The sequence below is a fragment of the Triplophysa dalaica genome, chromosome 19, assembly GCF_015846415.1.
Source record: "Triplophysa dalaica isolate WHDGS20190420 chromosome 19, ASM1584641v1, whole genome shotgun sequence".
NCBI lineage: Eukaryota > Metazoa > Chordata > Actinopteri > Cypriniformes > Nemacheilidae > Triplophysa > Triplophysa dalaica.
The window spans coordinates 4,505,462-4,518,042 of NC_079560.1; the positions used below are offsets into that span (position 1 = coordinate 4,505,462).

The following is a 12,581-nucleotide window of genomic DNA, read 5'->3' on the forward strand; positions in this document are numbered from 1 at the left end:
CATAAACAGTAAGTTCACATTCTGTGCATAAGGCATAATGTGATGTGAGTGACTAAATAATCTGTTGTTTGATTATTCAAGTGCTTTTGCATAGATACACATCTTTATTGTGTTGCTTGGTTAAAGTGCGTCTAATGTCGGATTGTGTTTATGACGGATGATGCAATAGATATTAATGATCACAATTGTGTGCAGGAATGTGTGTTTTCACGTGTTTTCTTTCACGTCCGTCGCTCACTAACATTCTCTGACAGGGTGTCCTTGCCCGGTCAACAAGACTAATCTCCACTCTGGCCTTTCGCAGTGGGGAATGTTTACAAGTGTGGTCCACATATCCAGAATGCACAAACACACGCACACACACACACACTAAACACAGGTAAGAGAAATGTCATTGCACACACATGCATTTGGCTCAGAATCAAACAGTGTCAAAAGGAAGAGAGCGAATGTGAGAATGTATGAGGTGATTTTCTGATTCACAGAGCATTTTTTTTTTCTTTGACTAAAAATGAGGTTGTCTATCCTCTGTCCATCTTAATGGACTTAATGGATCATTTATATGAGCAGAATAACGCTCTTGACACTCTCAGCATTAGAACAATCAGCATTTACATTTCACATTTACATATATTTAAATATAGCAGATGCTTTTATTCAAAGAGACTCAAAAAAAGAGAGAAAAAAAACAATGAAGAATTCATTATGTTCGGTGGGTTCAGAGAAGAGGTGCATGCCTATAATTGCTTGAAACCAATGCTGTTTTAGACCTTCTAGAAATATCTTACGGTGGCAACTGGAACATTCTTCACATCTCGGATTTTATGTCTGGTATGAGTTGAAATGGGCTACTCTATTCATCTTTGCTTTAGCAACTTTTCTTCTTTTCTCTAACCAGTATTTCCAACTGTTTCCTTTCATTCCGTCGGATATCCATCCTTATTCCATCTCATGACCACCCCTCCGCTTTCTCTCTCCTGGTTCTCCGTCTCTCGCCTGCTCTGTCTTTCCATCTCTCACTTCCTTTCGTTGTCTTCCCCACTTTGACCTTTAGCTCTCTCTCTCTCCGTCCCAGCGATTCACTTTAAGTGACTAGTGATTGGATCGGTCGCGTCAGTTTTGCCAGTGGAATCAGAGGGCTTTGAGGGGACATATATTGCGTTTTTACAGGGCTAACAGGGGGATAAATTTGGCTGTCCGTCAAGAGAAAGACAATTGATCTGTCAAGTGTGAGTAAGGGAAGAGACTCTCAATTAGAGGAAGGAACGTATTGGATGAAATGGAAGGAGGGAGAGGTGCCTCCGTCACTGACTTTTCCACGCGTACGTGTCGCTCTCTCTGTGGGGCCATCAATCTTGGTTATCCGCAAAATCGGATCCAAAAAGGGGGAAAAGACAAGCTATCTCTTACAAACCACTTCCACTTCGCCTGTAAGTGACACACGGATACCCACATGCTATGGCGTGTGCAATACAAAACGTATGCCAACCTGGGGACTCAATCAAACTGTCCAAAGCACGCACATAGACCAACACAATATACTTTAAAATAAATGATTCAAAAAAACTTGTGGCATGTGCTATAGAAAAGAAAACCAAAGTTTAAATCATGAAAATCTTTTAGGTGCGTGATGCTATAGGAAAACCCTTTAAGTTAATGAAAATTCTATAATGAAATAATAAAAACTTTATAATCTATAAAGAACCAGAGAGCCAACGATGAAGCAATAAATAATTTACATTTTAAAAGCGCAACATTTTAAGCTTCCCACACATTTCCAGTTTGTGGAATAAAAATAAAATGCCAGCACCTTGTCCTATCTACATGAAGGGTAATCAGACAAAAGGAGTGTCCAGCATTTATATAAGTCGTGCAAGGGCCGGCGCCAAAATCCTCTGGGGCCCGTACGACTGTCGGTTCTTGTAGAGTTGCGTCATTAAATATGACACCTAAGAACGGGACGTCTACTGGTAATGGTGACGCTGATTCAGAGTGACAGGAAGGTGGGGGAAAAAGAAAAGATAGAATAAAAAGGAGAAGTTGGCAATCACCTCCCCTGCTCTCACTGTCAGCCGGCTTCACCTGGATCGGCCTGTTCATCTGTGCAGCAGAGAAAGAAGGAGGGAGGGAAAGAGACGGGGGAAGATAAAGGAAAGAAAAGAGACAGAAGATGTTAGATTTGTGGTTGAGCATAAAAACTAGTCAAGTGAAGTGATCACATTTGCACAGTAAAAAGAACGACTACGGAAGTATATGAGTCATTACGGAGCCCAGACAGAATCGGTGTACTTTTTTAAAACGTTTGCAGATCTACAACTTCGTGAATCACAACCGTGCCAAATTAAGTGAAAAAAAAAGTTATAAATATGAATGGATAACCATCATTTTAAATGTAAAAGGTACAGTTTTATCGAGTGAATTATACACAGGTTTGCAAAAGTACAGAGCAAGAGTTTAGACACATGACATCACAGCATGCAGAACACAATTTATACTGTATATGCACATTTGTAAATGTTTGTGCATGTGTGCTATCTAAACGTGAACGTGTGTGGTGTTCCTGAAATAAGTTTACCATCACATAAAGGATTTGCCCTACCTCTCTCGCTAGGGGTAGATTCACAACCCAATGCGGCTCAATAATACACGTAAGCTATGAAACAGTCCGCGGCAATCAATTTTTAATAATGCCAATTGTTACGCCGCCACCAGGAGAGCAGCAAAGAAAATAGCAGAGGACAAGAGAGATAGGAGAAGAGACGAGAGCCGAAAACACATGCGGAGTGACGGATCCTGTCATCGGCGATATCAGTGGTCACTTAGAGCATCCATGTTCCCCAGCTCGCTGCATGTCTCTTTGACCAGATGTGTGCTGTGCTTTGTTTGCACAGGTCCACCTACTATTTGTTCTGTTCGTACATTAAAAATGATTTGTGAAAGAGTGGAACTGATTTGCACCAAAGGGACATCCGCACCCCACCCATAAAGCCATTCCAAAGCTGCTATCTTAAACAGACTGAAATAGATTTCCATATGTAGCAACATTAATAAACTATAAGTACACTTCCTGTACAAACTATAATAAAAAGGCTTCAACGAGCAAGATCAATCAAGAGTTAAATCAGCCCTCTGAACAAAGTTATATGTGTGCTTCTGCGCTCCTCCTTGCTGATGCAAAATCACGATCAACTAATTCAATAAACCCCCAATTATGTTTATTAAAGTCCTCTTCAAACCGCATATTTTACCGGACTCGCAGTCACTCAATTAGGACCGAAAAATACCCACGGTGCACCTGGTCAGCGCACCTGTGGCGCCCTGGCTCTGGGCCAAATGAGCAAACAGCTCAGGGGCTTTTCACTTCATAAAGTTCACTAGGTTTTTCACTCCCCGTCACTCGACTCCTTATTATTCTCCATCCCCAGCATCCTCCTGTTTTATTGGCAGTAAAGCCCAGCTAATGTTTTTAATGTGTTTTGATGCATTATTTATTTTACCGTAGCTGCTGATAGTGAGGGCGGAGGGAATGCTGAAAAGAGAGAGAGGGAGGAGAAGGGAAAGAGAGATTGGGACATAGATCGGGAGCGGAACAAGGTCACATCCTCACACACACATTCGATATCCCAGCAGGCTTCTACCCACATACATTTTAATGTTTGCCTCCAAACGGCACAAATGGACCCGATATGTGATCTAATTGTGTTCTCCCAGGCACAGCTCACCTAGGAGTTGAAGATCCTCACACACACGTTCTCACTCGGCCTATATGTTATCAGGCGGACACGTATGAAATGCACTCGCAGTGCCAGGTTAAAACAGACAGGTACGTGTGAAACGATCTCATGCACACGTATGCACTTAAACTGGTTGTGATGGGACGTCATAAAATTGAGCTGAATGAAACATAATGTGGCATTTGGAGACATTTGTCATCGCCTGGCGCCCTTCAACTTCGTAACTGTGATGCCTGGCCCCTGAGGGACTGTCATCGGCCACAGCTAGATGGCAGCATCGAGCAGCTCAAAATGAGACGGGTCCGTCAAGCTCCATATTCAAAGAGGGCAAAACCTTTTACACAAAGGAAACACAAAAGTGGTAGAGGCAGAACGTGCCTTTATCGCAGAGAGGCGCGCACACATGCAAACTCGACATAATCACATATAATTTCACTAAATTACCCAGCCATACAGAAACACAAAAACTTCTCTTCCTTAATGTTGTTCTATCTCTGAGAGACACGCCCTCGCACATGCACTCACACCCTCACCATACGTCTTCTCTCCATCTGTACAGGCTCTGCTGTAAGCATCTACACCACTGAGACGCAGCGTGGTGTGGCATTATGATGATGTCACTGTGCTGGCACGCTGGGACACACACGCGGGGCTAAACGGCCGCAGAAACTTACATTTGGGATTCGCATCTACACCGAGGGAGTGTCCTTCACCACAGGGTTCTCTTTCCTCCTGTTAGCCTTTTTTGAACGGTCCGGGAAACAGAGATGAGCCGTAACGCAGCACCTGTGTGTTCGATTCAGCACAATATTCTTTCAATCTCCTTTTTTTAGCTGTCGTGTTTCTAACGTGCATTTGTTTAGCAGTACATCTGATATCACGTCTTACTATGAACGTAAATAGAGATCAATACTGTGGGGAAAGATTTAATAGTGTGATGTATCAACAACACACATTTAAAACTCAACATAGCTCATGTGCACGTGTTTTATTTTCTTGAATACACAAGCTGTTACTTTAATATTTCATAAGTTAAATTTAACAAAAAGAAATGAAATATTTCCCATATTAAAGCAATAATCCCCCCCAAAATTAAAATTATGTCATGGATAACTCCCCCCAAGTTGTTCCAAATGGGTATACAGTTCTTTGTTCTGTTGAACACAAAGACAGATATTTGGTAAAATGTGCCCTAGAACTGTACTTTACTAAATTTTATATGTTCAACAGAGCAAAAAATATCCAATATTTTCTTTCTATTATGGTAGTCAATGATGTCACAGAAATGTAATTTGCTAGCATTTTTCCTAATATCTTTCTTTATGTACATCAGAATTTTATTTATTTCTACCGATTTGAAACTTGAAGGCGAGTAAATGATGACACAATTTTCAATTTGGGTGGAGTATCACATTAAATACCTCTGCATCCTCTTGGTGGATGCAGACTCTAGGACTGGTTAAGAATGTTCAATGATGAATGTGCTTATTTTAACAATAATTTTATGTATTATAATAACTATTATTGTATTCATTTAGGAAGTACACAGGGTCTGGCAACACAAATTACTAGAAATTCTAAAGGAACGCATTGTAGGATCTGAACCATGACACCACAGTTTAATGTGTCTGAGAGATAAATGCTAACCACAACTCCAGGGCTCTGACATATTCTACAGTCCATCTATATATTATTGTAAATGAGTTTAATCTCTGTTAACACGTCCCCTGATGATATGAGAGGATTCAGAGTATTCATGGCTAGTGATTGCATTACAAGAGCCAATAAAATGGTACTAATATCTGCAAATGCATGAACACATTAACCGCTGGCCGCAAATATAACATATACAACAGCATTATTAGACCACTGTAAAACAATAAACAATGATGTGGGTTACAAATTCACGCTCATGTGCTGGTAATGATGGAGCTTGGACAGTTAAAAATTGTTTATCACAAGCCCTTGCAGATATTTATGCTGTATATTAGTTATTAGATATAGTACGTATCTGCCAATTTGAGAACTGAGCAAATTATTAAATTTTTCCCAAATATATTAAATAAATTGTTAAATTATAACCAAACACAGACCGGAAGTCAACTTCGGCCATGCAAGTGCGTCCAATCAAACTGGAGTTTTGTCAATTGCTTGTTTTTGACAAGTGTCAATTTTGGATGCAAATCTTAACCGCAAACTTGCCTTCTGGATTATTGATTTCCATGGTTTTAAACAGTTGTTTACAAATTCAGTATTTTGAACTTTAACATTGAATCGAAAACCATTTATGGAGAGTAATCTGATGGTCGGGAAACAAGAAACTTGGATTTAGATCAATATACAGACAGATGCAGTTCTGCTTTTGCAGTATTCAAATCTTTATTCATCATCAAATCTCTAATCTTTTGTGTGTGTGCTTCTGTCTAACATTGCTTTTTAGGGAAAAGCTATCCCATCTGACCCTTTCTGCCTCTGTTTTTATAAATGAAAGGAATGCAATGAATAATCTATCACTTTCCTACAGCTCTGCCGGAGAAAAATAAGTATGATAAATATCACACCATTTATATTCAAATAAATGACTGTCTGTAAAACACTGTTACAGTGAGCTTCAAAAAACGCTGCAGTCTTTGAATTGTAGTCACGTAGGGAGTGTAGGGAACAAACTTTCCTACAAACTAAAGCAGAGAAAAAAATTCTAAGTTCATCCTCACAGTAGGAACAATATTCCTTTCATTTCCACACAAAGGGACGAGCTCTTTCAGGGTTTGTGGGTAATTCTTGAAAGATGAGGTACCCTGCCTTTGTTGTGCTGCGCTCAAATTGCATTGAGAGCCATTCAATACAAGAGTGCCAACAAACAAATACGAAATAAAAACTAAAAGATAAATTATGAATCTGCACAGTCTTGTGTTTACCTGACCGACAAACAAGCACACAAACACCCATATGCACTGTTACTGCAGAGTAGTACAGTTTTCTAAAAATGTCATTGTTTTTTTCATATAGATTTTTTTAATAAATGAGCTACGAGAGAAACTGTCGTTCCAGGGCACAATAGAGCTGCTTTAAACACACAGCAACACACATACAAACACGTTTAAAATCATTTCAGTGCTACCTGTGTGCTGCTGTTCTTCACTTTTTTTTTTTTTAAGAAAATGCATAATTGACTCCAAACCTTTCCCAGACAAACAGACTCAAATATATTATATTCTTGTGCAGACTTGAAAATCTGCCATTTTTCTTTGGACCACTATAATGACACATTTATGATTTAAAGATCAGTCCTTTTTAAAGGGACAGTTCACACAAAAATAAAAATTCTTCATTATTACCTGACCCTCACTTCATTTTAGACCTGACTGACTTTTGTGCTACTACAGAAGACATTTTTAAGAAAGTTGGTAACCAAAAAACATTGGACCCCATTGACTTCCATTATAGACAAAACATTTGTGACATTTTCCACTATATCTTTTTTGTTATTGTACAGAGTTCAGGTTTTCAATGACATGAAGTTTCATAAATGATGACAGAATCTATATTTTTGGGTGAACTATCATTTTCACAGTCTACGGTCACCATTAATTGTCATTGTATGGCTAGACATCTCTATTACGATTCTGTAAAAAATTCCACTCTTGTGCCTCACAGAAAAAAACAACATGTTTTAGAACGAGAACAAGTTATTTGATTTTGATTAAAGATTACAAACACGGCTTCTTGACAATATGAACCATCGCCAAAAATGATTGACAATTAGCATGCAGTTAGATTGGTGGTATTATTCTGTTCTTGGCAAAACTGGGCAGCAAAACCCCCCCTTATGGAAAACAGAACAGAACAAGCAATTATCAATGGTTCTTTATGACATTAAAGTGTAACACATAATTAAAATGTAGTTGAGACTTATGAAAAAGACAACAGAAGTCGAGTTCAGGTTGTAAATTAAAAGTGGAGCTGGGGATGGAGGAGGGTGATTTTTTGCTCCTGAGCAACGCGATAAGATGCTATTAGATATCTGAATTTTATAGCTAGAGGAGGATCAGCTGATGCAAGCTTGACTCACGTGATCTGCCAGAACAAATGCTATATGCTTGATTTCATGTTGATCACTTCAATAAGAAAAATATCTGGCAAGAAAATACCCAGCAAGCCAATGACCTCCACGCAACCACAATTTCCACATGACAGTCTCCAAGTCTTACAGGTTGATTTTACCTTTTAAGGTTCCGGGAACCTTCACTTCCCCATTCAGCACCGCCTTATTTTCTCCAGAGCACCAGGGGCATCTGCTCAAATTTGGATTCTACTAAATTATTAAACCACCACAGTGCCTATAACTCACATGCATTCTCTCTCTCTCTCTCTCTCTCTCTCTCTCTCTCTCACTGCAGCATGTCCTGAGGTAAGTCTTTAAAGCTCCGGACTCCCGTGGCTCCTTGTAACCTTCCCAATCGACACGCGCGGCTGCCTCTTTAAATCCCGTCACCCTCTTCCTCCTCCTCTCCCGGCACCCGGGACGCCGTAAAGACCCTGCGCATTTTACACCTCCCGCAAAAGTGCTTTGCACGTCAAGAGCTTCCGAAGGGTTCTGTTTAATGATCCAGGAGTGTAAAATATTGCACGGCTTTGGAGGCACATCTATAAATTGTGTCAAATGAAAACGAGGCAACTTTACCGGAGGGGGGACAGGAATTGGTCTTTCAGCGCCCGACCGGTGCGATTTCAATCTCCACAGAAACTCTGCAATAACAGGTGTGTTCTGAAACACCTGGATCATTCGTCAGAAAAGACTATTTTTGCCACAAAGGCATTCTGGAAACATATTTGTAAATTGCATTGAAAATGAAAAGAATATTTCCATTAAGAACTTCTGTGCGATGTAATTGAAAGACATTAGAGGTTTGAACATTTAAACACATGAATTTGCCATGTTTGGTGTTCGAGATATTTTTAAATGGAAGTTCATATTCAGTGCATGGGAAATAATGTAGGGCAGAATTCAAATTCAACGTGTTAACATTGTTTTCCTCCACCCGTTTGGCCTTGGATATATCAGGACAAACAAATATTTGTAGGAGAGAATGAGAACGTTATTGCATTCTGATGAAAGATTATGAAAACATTTTTCATAAAAACACAGGCATGAATCATGTGCAATGAGACATGACACGTTTATTTAGGAACAAAATATGTTTGAGGCCAATCTTGATTTCATGTTATCTTTAAATTGATGAATGTGTTATATTTCATTGAAATCTCTTTTCTTGAACAGCTCTTCAACAGCACAATAATATTTTGCCTATTTATAAAGTGCAACAGGAAGCTCCTATGGGGATTACGTTGAAACTGAATTTGAAACGCGAGATCTTTCACCTTTACTCGTGCGGCTGTCTGCAAGTGAATAATAGCTATTTGATTTCTATCATGAGAGACGATAATGAATAAACCCAACTTTGAAACACTTTGTTGAAGTGTTCTACTATGGCTTAACTAAATACAGAACTCAACCCAATGTGTTACTGATGCTATCACAGCAGGTGTGTAAAGGTTTGAATATACGTTTCACGCTTATTAGATTGTATCAGCACAAAGCTTACAGATGTAGTGTTGTTCCAATGCATGTAAATAAGCTTAGGGTTCTGGTTGCTATTAATATCATTTTTTTTTAATTGTTCAGCTTTTCAGAAATTTAAGGGACAGTTCATCCCAAAATATTTTTTTTATCACCATTTACTCACCCTCGAATTGATACAAATCTGTATACATTTCTTTGTTATGATGAACACATAGAATAATATTTGGAAGTTTATTTGGCTTTCCTACATTCTTCAAAATATATTTTTTATGTTCAACAAAACAAAGACATTTTTCCTACTATAGTAGTGAGAGCAACAATTAAGTATACAAACTATTAATAATTATTTACTCAGTAACTATTACTCAAAACTCACTGTAGCTGTATGCATAAGAGGATCACTGGTCCTCCCTGCTGAGACTGGTTTATCCCGGGGTTTCTGCATTTTATTATTTATATTTATATTTATAATACAAGATGCATAAGAGAGATTTATCTTTGTTTTTTTTCTACATTTTTTATTTTTCACCACATATGAACATTATATATGTGTTTAATACTGTATGGATATATGTACATACACACATACGCATCTTGGTTTAAGTCGACATAAAATGTCAAGAAACTTTTACTGTTACACATGCACACACACACGCAAACACACACACGTTTCATATATGTACAAGCTCCAGATTTTAGTCTACCATCTATTCACAGATAGATGTTAATTATCATAATGTACTCAACCTTTTTAGCATTGCCACCGACCTCTTTCATCTTCTTTGAGTCTTTCTCAGAACTGTTGTATCATTGTGTGTGTGTGTGTGTGTGTGTGTGAGATGAGCTCATTAAAGTTGGGCCTAATCCATTAGAGAGGCAGATTACACATCACAAACACACACTCTCTCTCCCATCACTGCATAATTACACATATGAAAGCAATAAACAGCTGCAATAAGCTGCCTCCGGTCATTATGATAGTGACGATAAAAAGAGAGCATTTATTTGACAACACGGGGAAAGAAACTGACAGTCAGAAGAGTAAGAATACGCCCCGCTTTATTACATTACAACCTCTCTCTCTCTTTCTCATTCCCAGTGATGCAAAGCTTTGCTGTGTGTGTGTGTGAGGTGCATAGCACCGACTGGAAATAAATCCTGTGTTTTCTCTGAGAAGTATACATAAATCACAGCACAACACCACCCCCCTGCCTTCCTTGTATTTGCTTTTACTTATCTAATGAATAAAAAATGAAAAACAAGCCCAAAAGCTGTCAAATTGGGGACTCTCTCTCCCTCTTTCTTTGTATCTTTTCTCTTTCTTTCTCTCATCTCACCGACGAGACACAAAAGTGATGCACTAAGTGGACTTGCGTATTTGCCTGGAGATTATTTATGAGGTTTTTACTACCAGGCCGATGCGGTGACTTCCTTTAATAGACTATTCTTTCTCTGTGACCTTTCGAACGCTTTCTGGTCACTTCGTTGACATGAAATTAAAGGCACAGTCAGCCTATAAATACTTTGAATATAAATAATACGGATACTTTTATTTTGGTTACTGTCCTATTAATGGGCTCTTATGATAAAGTTAATTTTATAATTTAGTTAAATAGTTTCATTTTAACCCTGTCCTTAGAGATATGTTTTATGTCCATTCTATTGATTCTGTTCTTGTAAAAAACACCCCATTTACAATAAGCACTGTCTTACATACAATAAGATAAAAAACATATGTCTGAAACGATTTAGCTATTGTAACCAAGGTAACACATAACTAATTTTTCCAATAACCTTTCAAAAGTGACGTGTAACTAACCCTGTTGACGTCACACGCAGTACCCGCTAACATCCAGCCCCTCGCTTATGTCTGCCGTTAGACATAAATGGGTCAAGCGTTGATCACGTGACACGTCAAGTTTGTCATCGGCTGGCATGTGAAAAGAAGTCATCTCACCTTGTGTTCTCTCTCCACAGAGCCAGAAAGGTGAAACTGGTGGGGAATATAAAGACGACAGAGGTATAGGGAAGAACGGTAAAGTCTCCGAACATCACAAGCGGCTTCTCTTGTGCTGCACATGACGCATAAGCTTTTTTCAGAGAGAGAGGCCACAGTAACCCGGTCCTCAGGGACTATTTAACACTCTTACAGCAGTAAGCAATCATTACAGCAAAGAACTGCCTCGCTTTAAATGGAGTTAAACACACGGGCTGAAACAGAAGATCGCCCACACCGACACATACGCACAACAACATCACGGCACACGCTGAAGAACACATGCTCTTTCTCCATTACACGAAAAAGGGCACGGTGACATGCTCAGGCAGGTAGGCACACACACAATAAGTCTTCTCGAGATACCCAGGTACTCAATTAAATATAAGCCAGAGAATAAGAAAAAGAGAGAAAGTAAGAGTGAATGCAAGCCAGATCTTTTTCGAAACCAATTCCAATTTTTTTATATAACCAAATGGAATGATTTTTATGACATGCCAATTATGGCTCATGTGATTGGCTGAAAAAACCCATATGTATAAAACCCATGACTGCAGAATTTCATTTGCGTGCGGGAAGCAATTCCTATTGAGATGAATGGTAATAGTAACAGATTTTCTGCAGGTATTATGGACCTTTTATATACACTCCAGGGCGACTATATATAAATATAGGTGAAAAATTCTGCCTTTCTGAGACGCTTCTCTATTTTGGGATGATAATGACATTGCAGAGTGAATGCTGGGTAGACACGCGCACTGCATCTTACGCGTCACGCGTGTGTGTTGCAGTGACGTCGCATGTTCACTTTTGGAATCTCAGATTCCATCTGCGCTCATTAGAATAGATGCGCAGCCTTCCGCTCCATAACAATAAACTCACATGCATGTTATTAGATTATTGCTTCCCAGTGTATGTTCCTGCTATCTCTATATCCCACTGTTTTAAATAAGCTCCACACACACACATTTACATTTATGCACACAAAACTATTGTAATGATGCTATTGTGATATCTGTTGAAACCAGTCAAGTTTTATTTTGTGTTTTCTTATTTTTGGCCAGCGAATCATACCCAAAATACGAGTGTAGAGAGGGAGAGAGAGAGTTTGTAACCAGCACCCACTATGTCAAAGCTTTAAACTGATACTGGATTTGAATTATTTACAATATTATCATTTGGGTAGTGTAAACACAATATTAAAAATCACTGTATTATTATTAAGTAAAGTTTATTTATATAGCGCTTTTTGCAATGTTAAATGGTT

General features: G+C 38.8%; 1 protein-coding gene across 15 annotated transcripts in view; it reads right to left on the reverse strand.

Moving 5' to 3' along the window:
- Nucleotides 1-12,581, reverse strand: part of celf4 (CUGBP, Elav-like family member 4) — a 99,180-nt gene that overhangs the window by 13,528 nt on the left and 73,071 nt on the right. For 10 of the 15 annotated variants that reach the window (XM_056730962.1, XM_056730964.1, XM_056730955.1 and 7 more), the window contains exon 3: nt 2,052-2,100. The exons of the other annotated variants lie outside the window; for them this stretch is intronic. In XM_056730962.1, the coding sequence (XP_056586940.1) occupies nt 2,052-2,100 (49 nt within the window). The remainder of the gene's footprint in view (nt 1-2,051; nt 2,101-12,581) is intronic. 15 annotated transcript variants of the gene reach the window in all.